This window comes from Mya arenaria, chromosome 12 (assembly GCF_026914265.1).
Source record: "Mya arenaria isolate MELC-2E11 chromosome 12, ASM2691426v1".
Taxonomy (NCBI): Eukaryota; Metazoa; Mollusca; class Bivalvia; order Myida; family Myidae; genus Mya; species Mya arenaria.
In genome coordinates, this window is record NC_069133.1 from 48,592,306 (window position 1) to 48,612,457 (window position 20,152).

A 20,152-nucleotide genomic window follows, 5' to 3' on the forward strand; every position below is an offset into this window, starting at 1 on the left:
CTAATAGACGTGTTAACCACCCTGCTTTCAGCGAATGTATATATGAAAAAATATCAGTCATTTTAATTCCTCCCCCTTCATGATTATTGATTAATGTGTGTCTAGATATTTTATCAGGTTTCCCATCCCAAATAAAATTAAACAGTTTTTGATTAAGTACTTTAAGGATATTATCTGGTGGGTTTCAAAGAACAGTCAATGGATAGATTATCTTTGGCAACGCGTATGTCTTAATAAAAGTCACTTTGCCAAGTAATGAAAGGTTGTGTTTCCTCCATCTATCTAAGCAGGTGTATAATTCACGTAGTTTGGAGAAATAGTTAAGATCAAAGGTTTTGTGTTTTTCATTTGTGAATATCATTCCGAGAGTGCATGCTTTATCAGATGTCCATGTAAAATTATTGCGTTTGCAATAAACAACATTAGTGTCTTTTAAAGAACCAATTCTAAGAATAAAAGATTTCTTTATGTTTAGTTTTAGACCAGATATACTACTAAATTTGTCAATAGTTTCTACAAGTTTTTCAAATGACTTTTTTGTGTCGTCAGTGATAAACGTTGCATCATCGGCAAACATAGTATTTTTTAAATCTTCAATTGCTACAGTTATACCTTTAATTGAGTTGTTTGATCGTACGGCAATGGATAACATTTCTATAGATATAATGAACAGGTAAGGGGATAGTGGACAGCCTTGTCGTACACCTCTTTCAATGTCGAAGAAATCGGACAGGTGACCATTATTCGAAACACAACTTTTAATTCCATTATAAAACGTAAAAATCCATTGTATTAGTGAGCTGCCGAAATTGAAGGAATCAAGTGTCTTCATTAAAAAAGTGTGATTTAAACTGTCAAAAGCTTTTTCAAAGTCTGCGAAGAATAGCAGTCCTGGATTGTTATTTTCGTTTAAATTATCGATCGTCTCAAAGAGAAGCCTAATGTTTTCATCTAGTATGTATCTGCTTTTAACAAATCCAGTTTGAGATTTATGTATAATAGAAGGCAACACATTTTATACGGTTTGCTATTGCCTTTGTGGTTTTTTTGTAGTCAATGTTAAGAATGAAATTAGTCTCCAGTTATTTAGTGATGTTCTTTGTCTTTTTTAGGAATAAGGTTAATAATACCTTGCTTTTGAAGGCCAGTTAAAGTTTTGTTTTCGAAAGAGTAATTGATAAAATTCAGAAGGTAAACTTTCAGATCCTGCCAAAATATTTTATAAAACTCAGTTGTTATTCCATCTGATCCTGGGCTCTTGTTATTTGGCATATCTAAACGGGCTGTTGCACATTCATTTTCCGTCAATAAGCCTTCACATGATTGTCTCTGTGTGTCTTTTAGTTGAATTATATTTTCACGTTCACCAAAGAATTTATTTATATCGTTAACATCAATATTATCATGTTTATAGAGTTTACTGTAAAAAAGGTTTGTATGTTAGTATATCTTTAGTTTTTGTAATTTCATTTCCATTTACAGATAGACATGTTATAGTTTTCGTTTCACTTCGTTTCACTTCTTTTTTTTCTCTAAATTTGACAATATTTTGAGTTTTTATCCATACCATCAATTTGAGCTGCCTACGACCTTATATATAAACCCTGTGTTTTAATTCGGTGTATTTCTTCTAAACGATTTTTCATTTCTGTAAGAGTATCTAAGGTAGTATAGTCCGTATCAGTGTAACTTATTGAAAATTCAAGTTCTTCAATATCATTAATCAACTTTGTTTCTTCTAAAGCTTCTGTTTTCTTTTTGAAAGAACAATATTTAATAGTAGCATATTTCTTTTAATTTCTTTTTGATATTTATCATCAAGTAAAACTGAATTATTTATTTTGAAATATCCTGGACCACGTGGTTCAGATAAAAAGTTCATTTCAAAAGATACTATTGAGTGGTCTGACCTTAGACCAGTAGATATTTTACATTTCGAGATGCAATTTAAAATATTTGTAGAGACCAAAAAATAGTCCAACCTGCAAAATATAGGAGGCCTGTGGTTTGAATGCCAAGTAAAATGGCGAATGTCTGGGTTATTTAACCGCCACACATCTTTAATATCATAATTATTGATTAATTTTTGAATTATATCTCTACTTTTACAATGTGTTTTATTGTGACTGTTCTTTTTATCGTTTTCAACATCAATTACTACATTAAAATCACCTCCAATAATCATGGTTTCATCTTCTTTATCGTTAACAAAATTTTGTATTATTTTAAAGAAATCGTCATCGTCATTATTTAGTCCATATACATTTAAAAAAACACGTTTTTTCTTGGATGTTTAACTTTAGATATTGTAATCTTCCAATTATTAATTCGTTAAGCTCTATTATCTCATAATCTCTATTTAACAAGATGCCTACTCCTTGATTATTTGAACAATTGCCGCTTAAATAAATAATATTGCCCCATTCTCTTTGCCATACCGTTAGATCAGAACTTGTACAATTCTTGTGTAATTCTTGTAAAAGAATATATCATAATTATGCTGTTTTAACCAATTAAAAATCTGGGCTCTTTTCTTGACATTCCTAAGCCTCTAACATTAAATGTGCCTATTTTAATCATATCGATGTTTATTATTTTGTTTCACCAAAGCCGATCTACAATGATGATACGAGCAGGTAACAGCTGCATACCCATAAATGGAACTCACTGAGAATGACATGGCAACCATATTATAATAGTGTACTGGTGTCATATTTGAAAAAAAAAAAAACAACTATAAATGGAAAATAATAAAACACCTTGACAGTTGGACAGATATGAATACAACACAATCAAAGAATATGTATGAACATATGAAAAAATAAGTAAACTGGCTTTCAAGTAACAAAAGAGTTATATATATATATATATATATATATATATATATATATATATATATATATATATATATATATATATATATATATATATATGTGTGTGTTATGTTGTTTCTATATTAAGAATTCATGCATTACTTAATATTTAAGTATTATATTATTGATATGTCATATTTAGCAACGCATACTCGTGTAGGTAAGTCATATGTACCGTTCCATCTCGCCCATATCTTTGAGGACATGGATGATATATATTAGGCTTACGAATACCTATTGCAACAAGTCATTGACGAGCATGCTTCAGTAAAACAGAAAACCCCAAAAAAGGAATCCACCACCTTAAATGTAATCTAGGTACCTTAACCTATTTACAAGGCTCGTCAAGCAAGAAACACCTATTACGGAAACCAGATCATGGCTTACTGGTTAAGCTATCTTATGTTCAGAAATCTTGAAACCATGGTCGAAGGAGAATCTATAGCTGTTTATTTACAAGAAAGGTGTAGTGGAAGACCCGTATCTAAAGACTTCTGGTCGTATATATATATATTGGAATATCTGGAACTCAACTTAAAGGTTAACACCCTAGTCTTGACAAAATACAGGGAAATTGCCAAATGTCACCTGACTTTCATTTTACCGATATAGATATTGGAATATATAGTGACAGGTAAATCCAAAAAAGAAACTGGAATAGATCTAATTCCTCCGAACTAGCACAAGCTACCCCTATTTTCAAGAAAGATGACCCCTTTATTGAAAAGAACTATAGAACAATAAGTATTTACCAGCACTTTCCAATATATATGAACGGGTCATTAGTGAGCAACTGATTTGTCATTTTTTGCCCTTTCTTGGCAGCTTTTAAAACTGCATTTTGATGTCAAATTACTCTGTTAAGGCTGGTGGTAGACTTGAGAAAAAGTCCATGATGACCTTTCAAAAGCATTTGACTGCCTGCCCCATGATCTCATCTTAGGCAAGCTTAATGTATATGGTATCTCAGCCCCAGCATGTAAACTTATGCACAGCTATCTTACAAACAGAAAACAACGTGTCAAACTTGGTCAAATAACCAGTGCGTAGGACTACATACTGAAAGACGTGTCACAAGGATCATTAATAGGGCCTCGAGTTTTCAACATCTTTTTCAACGACATCATCTACTTTATCAGTAATGCAGCTTTGTATAATTATGCAGATGACAAAATTCTTTATGTGTGTGATAGATATCCTGATGTTGTAAATACCACTATTGAAGAAGAGAGAAACAGTTTGATCAACTGGTTTACTTCCAATCAAATGCAGGCTTACCCTGACAAATACCAAGCAATTTCTGTGGGCTCAAAGTCTGAAATAAAACAACTAAATATACTTAATCACACTATTGTTTGTGAAAAGCTAGATAAATTTTTAGGCGTTGAGGTAGATAGTTTATTAAATGTTGGTGCCTAGATTTCTAAAATGTGCGAAAAAGCAGCTATGCAACTGAATATCCTTCAAAGACTAAGCAAACTTTTGATAGCAATACTAGGCTCATTATCTTTAAATCTTTTATCTGATCCAAACTCAACTATTGTTCTGTTGTTTGGCATTTTTGTAACACGACCAACACAGAAACTTTAGAAAAGATTCAATACAGAGCTCTTTAAATTGTTTTTAAAGATTACACCTCAACTTACGAACGTCTTCTTCATAGAGTTCAATATCCAACATAGAATCTGAGCAGGGTAAGATACATCGCTATTAAAGCCTACCAATGTCTGAACGGTATCTCACCCGAATATGTTCAAAACCTTGAAACTTTAAAGACATGAAATTTTAATATCATATATAAAAATTGTGTAGATGTGCCATCAGTAAAAACAAGCATCGCTTGAAGATTTTTTGCTGTATAAAAACTATTCATGTTTTTAAACTATATGAAAGGACATATTCCGTAGGTTTTTGTTTCACTTCCTAAAAAGTATCTTAATAAACATTCGCCCTGCCCTTAATGGTTTGACCCTGTTAGATACACTTCAAGAAATCAGAATTTTAGTAGAGAAAGCTATGCGTTGCAAGATTTTCTGCATTTAAAACTATTCTAACTTGAAACGAAACGAATGACGTTTCACGAAAGAACACGTTCAGATACTTAGAAGAGGATACTTGTTTGTTTCAGTGTAAGACCATGATATATTTCACAGAGTCAGCACCAAATTTGATATCTCGCGAGTTGCGTAGCCACGAGTGAAATGTATAACGTTGGTATCTACGAGGAGAAATACACTGCGATTTCACATGGAACAAAACATTATTTTTTTATGATTATATGCTTAAACGTTGCAATCAAAGGCTCATCCAAGTTTAGTATAAAGACTGTACTAATACAATTAGGGCGTTCTAACACATGGCAATAGAGAAATTATATTTATTAACCTAGTAGAGATATGTACAAACAATATGTCCAAAACATTCTCGAAAAAGAGTTTTGTGAAACGTCTAAAATAATTAAATATTTTGTGACATGAGTGTTAAGTTTGCATTTTCAAACTCGTCGTCTGACAAAATATTTATTCAGTGAAACACTCAAACGTCATTAACGCTTCTTTTCCCGTGAATGCGTTCTTTGTCATCACTAGCAACTCCGTATCCCCGAACATAAACGTAGTTGTTATATCTTGTTCTTCAAACGGAATGTCCAAGCTGTTTTCCAGTGTAATTGTCCCTATTAGTTCACATTCGGGGTCTGTTGTGTACTCGGGGCTCACCTGTGTGGTCCTGTAGATGGGTGTGATGGATATTTCACTGTTAGGAATACTCTCCATGGTAACCTGTTGGTCTACTCTCACCTCCTCGTTTATCCTCACGTACACATCGAAACATTTAGGAACATACCAATTTCCATTCATCCAAACCGTCTCCTCCTGATATTTCTTTTCATCAAACATTCGATACACTTCTGTCCCATACGTGTACTTCATCAGCCTAGAAGAGACAATGAAGGGGTTGTGTCCAAACCTTACGGCGCCTTTCAACACGGCGAGGCCCGCGTCAGGAGGAACGATCAGTCTCACGCCGGGTAATTCATTCCTCATTCTCTTATGAACGTAAAGGCTTTCACCGAAGCCGCCGACAAGAATAGCTGTTTGCACGCTTTTCATATTTGGTTCTGCTAAAAGAGACTTTATATGATGAACCAACTTATCTATTGGTCGTTCAAACCATGATTGGACAAGTACTGAATCAATCTTTAGCTTGTCTTTGCCCTTTTGTGTGATGGAATGTTCCTGTACTTTTAAGGCCGTAATTCGTTCCTCTAGGGAAATCGATGAATACTTGCACGCAAGGTCCCTCAGTGAAGCAGAAATACGAACAATTATCTGCGTTGTTTTGTCAGGTTCAAATGACCGTTTCTTGTATTCAAATTCCCGAGTGACGTCAAAATAATCGCTCATTTCCGTATTTCGGAGGTCAGTGAGAGCTTTTTCTCCGAAAAGTTCATTCAACATTTTCACATAATTTTCATCCACAGATATGCCTCCCCATGGACCTCCACTGGCTTTGTGGATTTCCTTCAGGGTTCCGTCTGGTTTCCTCTCATGAACAGATATATCGGCCGTTCCTCCTTGATTTAAAATAAATATATTTGTTTTCGTTTTATATATGTATGTATAGGTGACTGGTTGAGCAACATTCCAGAAAAAAAAAACTTTCGAGCGTTTCATTATATTGCAATCAAATAAATTAGAGAATTGCGACAAGAAACCGTGAACGAGTGAAGCTTTGCGACAGATATAATACTTAAAAAACATGATTTAATAAATGTTCCCGACCTCCAAGATCGATGACCATGTACTGTGCTCCTTGATCAGCCAGAGCGCCCTTAACGTCCATATCCAACGTTTCGCACCAGATCGAGGCACACTCCGACTCCAGGGCCAGCTTAAGGCGATTTGGGTCAATTCCAGCCTTTACAACAAAGTTTAGAAACTTATCATCATATTGAAACACAATTTTACTTAAACCATAGTAGCCACATTTTCCAACCGTTTGCTATTCACTAATACTTGTTTAACACCTGTATTGCAATGGGTAATGAAAAATTAATGCGAAGAGTTATGCCCTTGTATACTTTTTCTAACAGGTTTCATTTAATATATGTAGTATATGATATATAATATACTTTTGGCAAAGCTATTTGAAGGCAGTCATTTATATTATTACTTTGGCGTTCCATTTGTTTACATTGCATTATATTAGGAGAGTACATATATTTTCGTAGAAGCATGAAATGCGGAACAAAACAGGTCTGTTATAATGTAGCCATAATCGAAATGAAATATATGAATTTATGTAGGTTGTAAGGAAAGTTTTTTTTTCTAAGAATGCAATTTGTTTGGTTTGATATGATAAATAGAACATTTTCCTCTTTGGGTCGGATGTAACTATAAAGACAGACAAGTATCCCACGACATTAAACGGACCTCAGTCAATCTACTTCGTCAGGGCGGACTGGTAGATCATTATTATTCCAACCGAAACTCAGTGGTGTGCATACTTTTAATTACAAACAAACTGAGGGGAAAGTCTTACTTCTTCCGCCGCATCCCTCATAAATCTCTTTGCATTCTCATCCCAGATAGCCGGGACGGTCAACACGTACAAAATGTCCGTCTCTTCGATTCCAATCTTTTGTTTGGTAACCGCCTCCAGTAGGTGTTCTCTCAGATATTTTAACGACATAACAAACAACGGGAAAGCGGTCATCTGTTTTCCGCAAACGTCCTCAACCGTAACATCTTTTGTCAAGTGCTAGAGATGACAGTATTTGTGTAAGCTATTAATCGTTTGGCTTTATTGTCTTCAAGTTCATGTTGGCTCAAGTAAAGCCGTAAAGTTTTCGGTTTTTGATATTATGATAGATGTGAGATTTAATATTCTTAAACAGTTTAAACCCCTTCCGATCCACAGCGAACCCCAACCAATCCTCAGTGAACCCAACCCGACCCATATAGTGAACACTCCCGGATCCCAAGTGACCCCCTGGTTTACTGACTATCCGTTCCTAGGCGACAAAAAGAACATATATGGATGAGGATATGATTGGTTATGTAATCTGTGTATCTATAATGATGACTCTACAGGTGTGTTTCTCAATGAACGTGTTGAGGCCTTGAATCGTTTCGTTGGCTACTTGGCGTTCTGTTGTTTGACTACTTGGCTTTTTGCCTTCATGGTAACTTGGCTATATGGAAATTGGGCTACTGGCCACTTGGCTACTAGCTACATGACTTGACTCAGTAGTATCCATAATATCCATGATGGTTAAAAATATACGTGACGTATTATGCGAAAATGGGTCGTTGCACGTTAAAAATAGTGTGCCTATTAAACATAACATTAATCTGGAAATGGAACTTTACACATTGTGTCACTTCTGATCCAATCGTTTCTTTAAGTTTTAGTTTTTGATGAGTGTAAATGCTTCCATATGACTTGTTTTCGCAGATAATTTTACATATTTAACATTATTCTGTTGACATATGTCGCATATACAGGCCAAAGTCGAACAAAAAAAAACAATTTAAACAAGTAAACATATTTCTAAATTAGCTTACCTTATTATTATGCAACATCATCTTAAACCTCCTAAAAAGCCTCCAGCCGTGGTGCTCATCGTCGTCAGCTAGGTTTGCGTACTTGTCTTCGGCCTCGTAACCAAATTTGTCAAACTCTCCAATTGTGTTTAATAGGACAGATGTTGGGGTCTTTAAAGAGACCAATCTTGATGTCACACCCCCTGCGTACCAGCTCTGGTTTGTCTGAATCTTGTTTGGGTCGTCTCGGAAAGAGAAAGCATAGCCACTGTAAGTGGTTCCGAAGTCGAAAGCGGCAACCAGCAGGGTCAGGCTTTGAGCATCGCTTGCCATGGCTAAGTAAAACAACACGCCACTCTAAAACAAGACAGACATGTAAGGCTGAAGGTGATTTTGTAGTTACCGCTTCTGAGCCATTAGTTCACCATGCGTTTCAAAGTATCTTCAATAGACTAAGAAATAATCTGTATGCGACATTCTTTTATTTACTTTTGGTATATTTAAGAAAAGGTTTCAATCCCACTGACGGTTAGGATTTTTTTAATGAGCACTCATTTCATTTTGCGGTTATTTCAACAGAAAGCTTTTGAACGAATGTTCACGCGCGTGCCATAGTAATAGATGATTTAGATGTTCACACATGGAGCAGCAAATATTGTAAGTCAGTTATCATCCCCGACGTTAAGTTCTGACTTTTAATTCAATTAAATTTAACAAGGTAATAACAACGTTTCCAGAAACTGATTTATCGCCTTTAATTGTGTACGTCCGCGAACAAGGAATAATGTGAAAGAGTGTTTTAGATAGAGTCGCAAACGCAAATGTTTCTCGTATCCTACTCAGGGTGCGTGAATCGGGCCCCAATTTCTCGAAACTTCTTAAGCTTAACAGGCTTAAGTCCCTTATTATTGGGACCAGGTGTTTATGCTACATTTATTGATTGTTTTAAGTAGATAATTTCATCAATTAAAGCGCTTAAAGCGTAGACAGCTGCCTACTACGTTTTGAGAGTAAAGTCATGTAATGCCGAATGCAGCGGAAAGTGTATGCAGATTTCCCAGTTTGTCTCAGTAATTTCAACCCAGACTCATAAGCATGTTGCATATGTATTTAATGTTTAAACCACAGACTGATATAAATCTAAATTCATTGTGTCCACGAGTAATATACCTTTGGAGCAATATTTAGATACATCAATACATTTAAGGAATACATTATACGTAGGTGTTTCGATCCAGAGGAATTTTGCGCGATAATCCTATCATTGTAGAGCGAAACCTTAGACGTTATTAACATGTCTAATGTATTTAGATTGATGCATGTGGTCGAGCATTGTAAATTTAATACGACTCATGTTTGAAGTGTAGATTTTGTTTGCTAAACAAATGCCTAAATGCTTTATCTGTGTCAAGCCGTTATTTATGAAACCAACGTTCCAGATAAGGTTTCATATACAATTGATGATAATTCTTTACTTTTGCAATTAATTTGGTATTACATAAAGTCATTGAGTATTTCAAGAAACAGTAACTCAATGATTTTGATTTAGTTGAGTTCAGCATAAAACAATCTATAAATATTTGCGGAAAAAATCATGAACATGCATATACTATCGTAGATGTTTTATTTGTTTTACAATTACATGACTAAACTCACAAAACATAGCAGGCCTCAAGTCTTTCGACGCTTTAAACACTTTCATTCCAAATCTGAGGCCACTTTACAAAATTATTTGATTGTGATATTAAACACCTTTTTCTTCCTATCTATATGGCATTTTGCTGGAAACTGATCACTATTCTAAAACGCTTGCATAAAATAATTATGGGATTTCTCGCCTGTTTCCGGATATAATCGTTTTTACCAAGCCGTCAACGATAAGCTTCTTGTGTCATACGTCGAGATCTAAGTTGACATTCTGTTTGGTTCCGATAAAACAGCCAATCACAAAAAAACAAAGACACAGATTTTTTTTAACCGATAGTTTCTAGATCCCCGCAAGTATTATAAAATGTAAACATAGATATATAAATGCAAGCGGGATGGAGTATCCTATATTCATTTTGGTTCAGAACGCGTTCATTTTGATTTTTTACATAGTCTGCTTTAAGAATTCCTTTTTGGTCCTTATCATTATTGAAATAATTGCGTTTTCTAGGATTTTAATTGCGTTATAACGCAAGTACGGTGCTTATACGCATTTTTTTTTTATCTTAACCACACAAAACATTGTATGAATATTTATTACAGAGCTACTTAAGTAGCTACTGAAGCATAAAGCAGATTCGTAGTTATTAGAGCAGATTAATAATGTAAAATATGTTGTTGACCACCGCAGTTCTCACAGTGCTGGGGTTGATACGCCCGTGGTGCATTAATACTTGAATTATTTAAAATGTGTCGATCTGCCGATGGTAATTCTGATTCACGGTTAAAAAACATTGCAGTCCTAAAAAACGAATATACAATCAAACATTACACCATTAATGTTTTAGATCGTGTTTTCGTTTAGTTTAATATTTTAATAAAGCATGTTTTTAAACGACAAGTGCTTTCGATCTATGAAAGGAATAAATTAGACCTTAAAGAATTTGAAAAACTTAACTACTTCCTTGTTTATCAAATATCAATCAATATTCCAAAAGTAAATTTTGAAAAGTTGATCATAAAACACTATTCATTAGTTTTACTCGTATTTTCATACGACGTTAGTAAAACAATTATTTGTACATGTTTTGCAACAATGATTAAGAATAATAGCGTAATTAATGAGTGAATTAAATGAGTTACCTTGATGATCCTCGAGACCAGGTTGTATCAATATCTGCCCGGGTTTCTTTGTAATATGTTATCTGTTAAAATATTGCAGCCAGTAATCTTCTTAATATTCTGTGAACCAGTCATGTGTATGACTACATTCAAACACCGTTTATCCGAAATCATCTGGACCCAGATAAAAAAAAATTCTGAAAAGCAATATTTCCGATTAACAATTTTTAGAAAATAACAACGTTTGCGATTTATAGATAATGTAAATTATTAAGTCGTGAAGAGTGCAATGTCGGCTACACGTTACCAACAGGTTACATTTAGTTTGAGAGATCATTAATGAATAATAGTTTGCTATTATACTTCTTATAAGGGACTGTACACCAGATTGGCACCAAAAAAAAGTGTTTTTTTCTGTAACGAATCTCAGGACAATTATTTAATAAAATGTTTTTCTCTTTAATATCATAATTGGAAAACAAATACCAAAATGTAAAATCAAATCGAGTCGGACACCAGGTTCGAATCGGTGTCGCCAAAATTGCAGTCCAGTGTTGTAACCATTGTGCCACGAAGGCTTACACTATACATTTGGAATATTTAAGCTATATACCTAACTTGGTAATATTACGTGATAAAATCGACTAGCCAATCACGCATAAGGAATGAATTCTACTAGGTAGACATACCTAGTAATCTTTTTAATTGAAAAATACGAAAAAAACTGCGAACAATGAATTAATTGTAAACTATGTGGTACTTCAGTTAGTAAGTTTCAAAGCATTGTTACACATCGATACCAAGTTTATATCAGTTTTCGACAATGTTATTTTTTTTCGCTATTTCATCATACGGAGTACAGCCCCTTTAATACTTGTTTTATTGAAACAACATTATACATTTCATTTTAAAACTTCTAAAACCAACAAAAAATGTCTGTTTGATAATCGTGTTATTGTTGATTTCTGTTGTTGATTTTCAATTATTACAATATGGTCAAATCCCATTACCCGAAAAAGAGATATTATGTTTTTCAGAAACATTTTCCATCTTTTTGACACGTGACCAAGCGAAAATTCACTGTCAGGTCATGTGACCGCAGTGATATTTTGAATGTCATACAAGAGCAAATTACTGCTTCAATATTTTAGCTAAATCATGACGTGATTGCCTCCCTTATACAGATACAGCAGTGACGTCATTGTTCAATGTGTACACAAAATCTCAGACGATAGGAACTATCAGAAATGAAACAGTGGACTTTTGTACTAGAAATTATTATTTGTATATGTTATATTTTGTCTACATTGTTAAAATTGTTTAATTAAATGAATTAAAAACATTTTAAAACTGTTTTATGTTGTTAATTTTGTTCGGTATAATAACATAAATATAATATGATATTTTTATAATGCCATTCCTTAACAAGCGCTTATTGTGGTTCATTATCACCTTAAGCCTATGCCCGAGTGCTATTGCAGTATGTTGTGAAAAACAATGAGATGATCGAGTTCAAAATAAGGATTGATAAATAGGTGTGAAATACCAATTCCGGACCGTATTTTTTACTTCGAAATAGCGATTTCGGATAATTGATTAAAACATGATTTAGTTTAACAAGAAAGAATAAAATCGGGACATATTTTTTTCTCGAAATAGCGATAATATATATTAAAGCCTCAGTGTCACTTAAAATTAAGTAATTAGAGAAAAAAATAAAAGAGTAAATAACTATGATAGAGACTCATATATTATCTGATGAATTCTCGAGGTTATATAAAAACGAAATCAATGGAAAACACCAACGAAATTCCAAACTGGTCCACTGACTATATGCTAATGAGGCAGAAAAGTGAGCGGATCATAGCATCAATGTTGTATAGTTAAAAACGAGAAATGGTGTCATTTTTGAGAGGCAACTAGGTACTCGCTCATATTTTTGTAAAATGTATGTTTTGTGTATACCGAAATATAGTGTGACACATTATAAGGAGCGTTAAAACTAAGATACTCAGTAAACCTGGAACCCTTCAGCAAATATTTGCTAAAAGATCGTTTTTGAAGACAACAATTTTCATGGTTTGTTGTTGAGCTATTGGTTGATTTACATTATCACTTGATGTTATTAATGTATTGCAAAGATGTCAAAATATCGATTTGACCGGCAAGGGACTTTCAACCCCACTAGAACCAAAATAGTGTTTATACTATAACTGTACTTTTTCTGCAATTTCGATATCCTTGCTTAAAATAATGATAAAATATGAAAAAAATAAGTGTTCATTGTCGGGAAAAACTTGAGAAAAATCCGACCCGAGACTGCGTTGCCAGGTAACGCGGATTGCCGATATTTTTCTAGCATACATTAGATTACGTTTTTTGTGAAAAACAGGCTAAGAAAAACATTTTTTTGTAAATTTCACCAACAAGCGTATGCGATTATGATTACTGACGTCATGACGCCCAGTATTTTGTATTCACTGCAAACGTCAAGAAGTTCCTTCAATATAACGTCTTTAAAGGATTATTTTACTCTGAAATGTCATAATTATGTTTACATAAAGTGCATAATAAAAGAAATAGAAAGTATTGCGTCACAGCGCGTGACTTGGCTAGCATGGGGTGGGGGTACCAGATAGAGTTTTCCAGCACGGCTAAATTCACCGGCAATGCCTTTCCGGTGTGCTAGAATACCGATAATGGCTCTCCATTAAGATTAGACAGCACTACGGAACGAATAGTGAAAAAACAACATGTATTACTATCCTCAATGATATAAAATGTCCTATCATTGATCGCAGTCCTACGGATCGGATAGGTCGGCCAAGCACTCCAGAAAATCGTAATAATATTCTGTGTTATTTGGACGTCGTCCTATTGAACGGACATGATCAAGATAAAAAAAATCATTGCGTTACCCTTACCCATCATCACGTGTAACGGTTTTTTAAGGACGTCTTCCGTCAGCATCAGATCGGAGAATCAGGACGCTGTCGGGACAGGTTTGTTCTTTACAATGAACAATATTTATTTGTTGTCGTCATTCGATAAACGTTTTAAAAATTATATTATAAAGTTTAATTTTTAATCGGAACTGGTTCTTTCAAGTACGGCAATACAAATCCTGGATGTGTGACTTAGGTTTAAAAACTGTCTGTCAATAAACGTCCAATAAATGTCCAAATACTAACGGCTTTTTGTCCAACGAAAACTTTCGGGGGCATTTGGTAAGTTCTTTTGATAGTGTTTGTTTATAATTTGAGAAATCGGAGATTGCATTGCCATTTAAATATGTTTAATCTTCACACGCACTACCGGTATTTTGTAAACATACTGTTCATGGAGAAAGAAGAGCGATTCTCGCATCAAACACATGCATGTTTACAAATAAAAGTAGACAATTGCATTAATTTTCAGCTGAATTTCACTTAAAGTGACACTCTTATTCAAAATCAATACATACACTTGTATACCAAACATCAGTTTTGACTGATAAACCTTTTAGCTACTTACTAAATAATGCATTTATGGAAAATATTAATCACTGATAACGATATTGTAACCGTGTATTCAATAGCAGAAAGCGCAAAATATTAAATGATTGGTGAATGTTAAAAGATTTACTGTGGTCTACTATAGTCTTATAAGATAGAAATACCGTCGTTCATGCTCATTTCTATCAAATTAAACTCGGTATCCTTCACAAGAACCATTGTTTTCGACATGTATTCATCCTTTATGGAATATTAAAACAATATTATTAATTGTGGTAAATCTTATCTTGGAGTAAGAGTGCATCTTTAAGAAGTTTACATTTTTTTAAGAGACAACCAGTATTATCGAGTGCATGTATTAACAAAAGAACGTTATTGAACGTTATGTTTTCCCTGTATTGACACTTAATGTAAATAAAATTATTCAGAATATATTGCGTAATCTTACGCGTTGGTTTCAGAAGGAGTAATATGTATCAATCACCTGCAGTTTCTTCCAAATGAGAAACAGCTATATAGCATATAGGACGAATAAGCTGTATTACGAGTTTGGGTCTCAAGAACATAAAATAATCAACGAGTTAGCCAGATACAGCCACCAGCTAAATTAGGTAGTCATTTACGTGAAAACTGCCTTATTAAAGTCTTGTTTTTATTACTATTAATTTTCTCACCGTATCAGCATCCGTATATCTAATTATTTTGAAAACAAACAATACGGAAAATTTCCTCATTCGGTTGCGAACAGTCGACACTTTGATACAATCTCGAGGTCATGTCTCGACAGCTTGAAAGGTACAGTACTGTTTAAACTAATAAAGATTTATATGGGTGCTTATTCTAACGTTTAATTAAATAAAAGTACATCACCTTATATGCAATGAAGTAAAAATGTTAAGGCTTTCGCTGTATATGAAGTTACTTATCTGATAATGGGAAATTATTAATTTCCAAATATTAAAACGATAATCAATGTTCAGAAGTGTGTTTTTTAAATGAATGAAACACTTTAAATATATTATTAATACAGTCATAGTTGCTTAAAACAGAATATCATTTGTAAACTAGAGGTGCTATTAGTATCTCGTTCCTTGTTTTGTTGAACTATATTTTAGCTTCTAGATTGCCATCATGTCCAAGTGCTATTGTCTCCTTAGGCCTTAAACATATTATGAACCCCTTAACAAAGTTGTCGTTTAGTATTGCCTATAAACTGTCTGAAGTTCCCGTTGTATTATTGACAATAATATTCTATAAGAAGTTAAAAAAATACCTAGAAGGATGAGACTTTGACACGTTGATGGAATTTGGCGTTCCTAAGACATGTATAAACACTTTTACATTGTTGCAAAAGCATTGCCAAGTTGTTTTGTTCTTGTGCTGTAGAATTAATTATGTACCATGTACATCATAATACAAAAACGAAGATGGCTATGAAGACAAATTATACCATACAAACAAATTTCCCATACGAAACGCATTAATTCATTAAAAAAAAAAAACATACCTATCAATCTGTTTGAAACAAGCAACAGCTAAAATGACGCATTTGCTTGTATGTGTCTGTCCTGTAGAAAAATAGCATAACAAAATACATGGTATGATTGTAAGTGCACGTTGACTCTGCATTTAATGTGTGCCCCTTTCCGATAGCATTAGTTTCAACAGCAATAATGTTAAGCAATAACCGCAACATTTAAAGTATCAAAGAAATAAAAAGAAGGGAAAAAACAGCACACTTAGGTAGAATTGCAATCACGAACAGGGCTGTTCACAGCAGGGCGTGGCATGTATGGGATATTTCCGATCTTTTGTTGTCCACACGTTTGTCATTGGGATTCACTTGGTAATATGAGACAGGTCATGTGGAGCTTCGGACCAACATGAAATTTAACAATTGGCACCAGAATGAGAAGAAGGGGGAAACTGACTACTTATTTTTAGACATAACCTCAACGACCAGACGCGTTTAAAGCCATTTCCTTTTAAACATATTTAACATCCGGGGGAAGAATAGCGACGGGTTTTATCATGTTATCGAAATACAATATACGGTGTAACGGACAAAAATTGACCATCACCTGAACAGGCTAGATAGATGTACACACTTGTTTAAACGAAAAGTTACTGTACCTACTCACACTCAATTATGTCGTGTCTATATGCCTTTAAATGGGCACCATATACCTTGATGCAAACAGATAGGTTTTTTAATGCATTATTAATTACGTTTAACTCATTTTAGTTCAATTATCAAAATAAATAATGCACCAGTCAATTGTAACCACGCCCCCCCCCCCCAGGTCCGGGGGTATACCGGGGATAGCCGGGGGAATGGGCCGTGTTTTTACCTTTCAGGTGGCCCCGCAGTGCCGGATGAATGCGATGGTTTTGTCTTCGCTTTAAATATAGCGGGGAATGGGCCTTACCTAGGGTCCCTTGGGTGCGGGGGCATTTGGCGGGGATTTAGCCATCTGTTCGTTCCCGCAGGGCTGGGATTTTAGCCGGGGTTGGCTGGACCGAAAGTCAAAGTCCCCGCTATTCCCCGGACCTGGGGGGGGGGGGGCGTGGTTACAATTGACTGGTGCATAAGCAAATGATTTGTGCACACATTAAAAAATATTTATAATATCTTATAAGCGTTGTGTTTGCGCTCTTTTACCTGGATAATTTGTGGCCACGTAGCTATTAATTGATAAATCAAAGCTGATATTGTTTTAGCATTTACACAAATAATATGCTTTTTTGTTTTGATCATTAAGTCAAATGAGTAAAATGTAATATTGCCATAACAGTAAAATAAATATAAAAAAATGCGTCAACCTATATTGTCAATTGAAAATATTGTAAAATTGATAATGGTATAGAAAAATATCAGTATAGTTTTATGTGAAGGTAAATATTTGGCTTGAACACTAAAAAGAAGCCAAAGAATTTGCAGTCAAGACGGCAACCTATATATGGAGCTGCAACCTATCTCTGTACAATCTTTTAAAATCTTTTAAATATTTGTTCACAAGTACACGTACTTGTTATATTTAAACAAAACTTTTGTTATATGCGTTTTTCACAAACCATTACCTCATTTTCTGCTAAATCCGAGCCGAAATGATAAATGGGCCTGTAACCTACCAGTCGGAGTGCGTACATGTTGGAAACATTGCAGAAGTGTTCTCGAAAACGTTTACAGTTTCAATGAAAATATGGATATGCTTATACACATTAGGTAGATGGGCATATGACAGGCTATGTTTAAATACCAAGAAACTATAATAATTATAGGTATTAACTTGATTTTCGTCTCGAGTCGAGCGGTTTGGTGACGCCATCTTGCACTGAAACCAACCATTTGGTCACGTGGATTCCCTGTCGTGCCACTTTGAAAGTCTTAAAACAGCGCATGTGTTGTCAGAAAAATATAAGCTTATAATATTTTCTGTTTTGGAAATGTTTTTGTAAGTTCTATATTTTGGTAACACGTGTTAGACTAATTCAATTCACCGTTTCATTAGGACTGTAGGACATGCAATGAGAATGTAGCTTAAACAAAGATATCTTATATTACAATATGACAATATTTATAAACATGACATTAGTTATAAACAATTCAAATGCAAAATATATCGATATACATCAAATAAAAACCAAATTTAACAAAAATAGATCATGGATTTTAAGAATTAATTTAATAGTCAACTATCCATAAATGTACAGCAAAAATATGCTCTGATTTTTGCCACAGCGGATCCGTTTCCATGGCATATCGTGCAATTATTCAACGAATAAAATAGTACATGTGAATGGCATGGGCTGATATCTTATAAGAGGGACCATGCATGATATGTGCATCCACTGGGCACGAAATACGGGCCGCCGCACAGCACTCATGACAGACTGTTGTATATAAGATATCATTTTATGGTTGTTCATTGGCAAACCAAAGTGCACCTCTACCAACGTCAACCAAAGTAAAGACCGTGTAGCTACGCAGGCAGTGATATGATTCATGAGGCATTAACACTAAAAAACAAATATTCGGTTAGACTGTGAGCAATTGTCTTGATTGCCAATTAAACAATAACCAAACCATGGCGTTCCAACATATGGGAGACTCTTAAAGTGACACTTAGTAATGGAAAATATTAATTACTGATAACAAAACTGTAACCGTGTATTTATTAGCAGAAAGTTCTTTTTTTAAACGATTGGTGAATGCTTAAAGATTTACTGTGGTCTACTATAGCCCCAAAAGGTAGAAATACCATGTTTTATGAACATTTCTTTCAAATTAAACTCGGTATTCTTCATAAAAACCATTGTTTTCGACATATATCAATCCTTTTTGATATTAAAACAGTACTACAAATTATGGTAAATCTTATTTGGGAGTAAGAGTGCATCTTTAAAGAAAATAACAGGTTAGCAAATCACAGGTTATTGCCGTCGTTGGGAATTATTAATCTGGCAGTGCGTATGAATTTATTAATATATATATAGTCTAGACCTAAACTGTTATCGTGTGAGACTGGTCTCTTATGTTTTGATTAATCGCGCAATAGATCGCAGGCAATTTAACAATTCTTTTTGTGCAACATGAAGTTATAAATTCAATGAAATATTTAAGATTATTTTTTAGCTTTTCTCAATTTCACGACTTTTATTCTTGAAGTTACAAAATAGGAAAAGAAAACGAAAATGTACATTAATAAACTTCAAAATGCATCTTTGCGTTTAACAAAATAAATCAACTACAGTAATTTTATAAGTGGTTGCTGACATTTGAACAATGCAAAAGATGTAAAAAAGCAAAACCCTCAGAAAAAGACGTACTCGTATTTTATGTATATTTACATTTGCCAATTGTTTATGTTGATAAAACTTGAAGGGTGCAATGGCGTTATTTTTAATTTTAATATTGCCCTCCAAATGGATAAGCGCGCCGTCATTTATATTATAACATAAGACGTTTTGAAAATTAGCTATTCCTTTATAAAAACGTAAACATTTCTCTATGAACAAAATACTCAAATACAGAAATTACCGCTAATTTTGAATCGTAATGAATAATTATTTAAATTGCAATTTGCTCGCGTGCCCTATTGCGTTTTAACAGCATAAAGGCAAGAAAAATGCAATCAACACTTTAACAACTGCAATAAGAATACGGGTTTCATCACACATAATTTTCCCATCTTACAATTATATTGTCTAAAACTTAAAAACTAATGTCGACCTGAAATGATTAAATTAACAATTCACAGTTGAACACAGTGGTTTTAAAAAATTGTATTTCCAGTTTCACGTTTTAAACAGAACAATACAACTGTTGAACAACGACACTTTATTACTACATTGCTGTGTCTAGAAAAACACACTGTTAATGCACAGTATACCGGATGTAAGTTGGCTTAAAGAAACCCTTTTTTATATATGTACATTCCTTTCGCTGTTACATTCTTAATCTAATGTA

At 34.0% G+C, this 20,152-nt stretch overlaps 1 protein-coding gene across 1 annotated transcript; it reads right to left on the minus strand.

Annotated features, from left to right (window-relative positions):
* Positions 1–5,249: 5,249 nt before the first annotated feature.
* On the minus strand, positions 5,250–11,421 carry LOC128211966 (heat shock 70 kDa protein 12A-like). The gene is made up of 5 exons (XM_052917152.1): positions 11,210–11,421; positions 8,441–8,776; positions 7,416–7,634; positions 6,656–6,791; positions 5,250–6,447 (listed from the first exon to the last, which is right to left on the minus strand). The coding sequence occupies exons 2-5, from the start codon at positions 8,750–8,752 to the stop codon at positions 5,393–5,395; spliced, it is 1,722 nt and encodes a 573-aa protein (XP_052773112.1). The 5' UTR covers positions 8,753–8,776; positions 11,210–11,421; the 3' UTR covers positions 5,250–5,392.
* Positions 11,422–20,152: the final 8,731 nt, after the last annotated feature.

Coding starts and splice junctions, on each gene's coding strand:
- LOC128211966 (XM_052917152.1), bottom strand. CDS start 8,752: ATGGCAAGCGATGCTCAAAGCCTGACCCTGCTGGTTGCCGCTTTCGAC. Junction 7,635..8,440: donor TGATGTTGCATAATAATAAG/GTAAGCTAATTT, acceptor TGTCATCTCTAG/CACTTGACAAAAGATGTTAC. Junction 6,792..7,415: donor TGAGGGATGCGGCGGAAGAA/GTAAGACTTTCC, acceptor TTTGTTGTAAAG/GCTGGAATTGACCCAAATCG.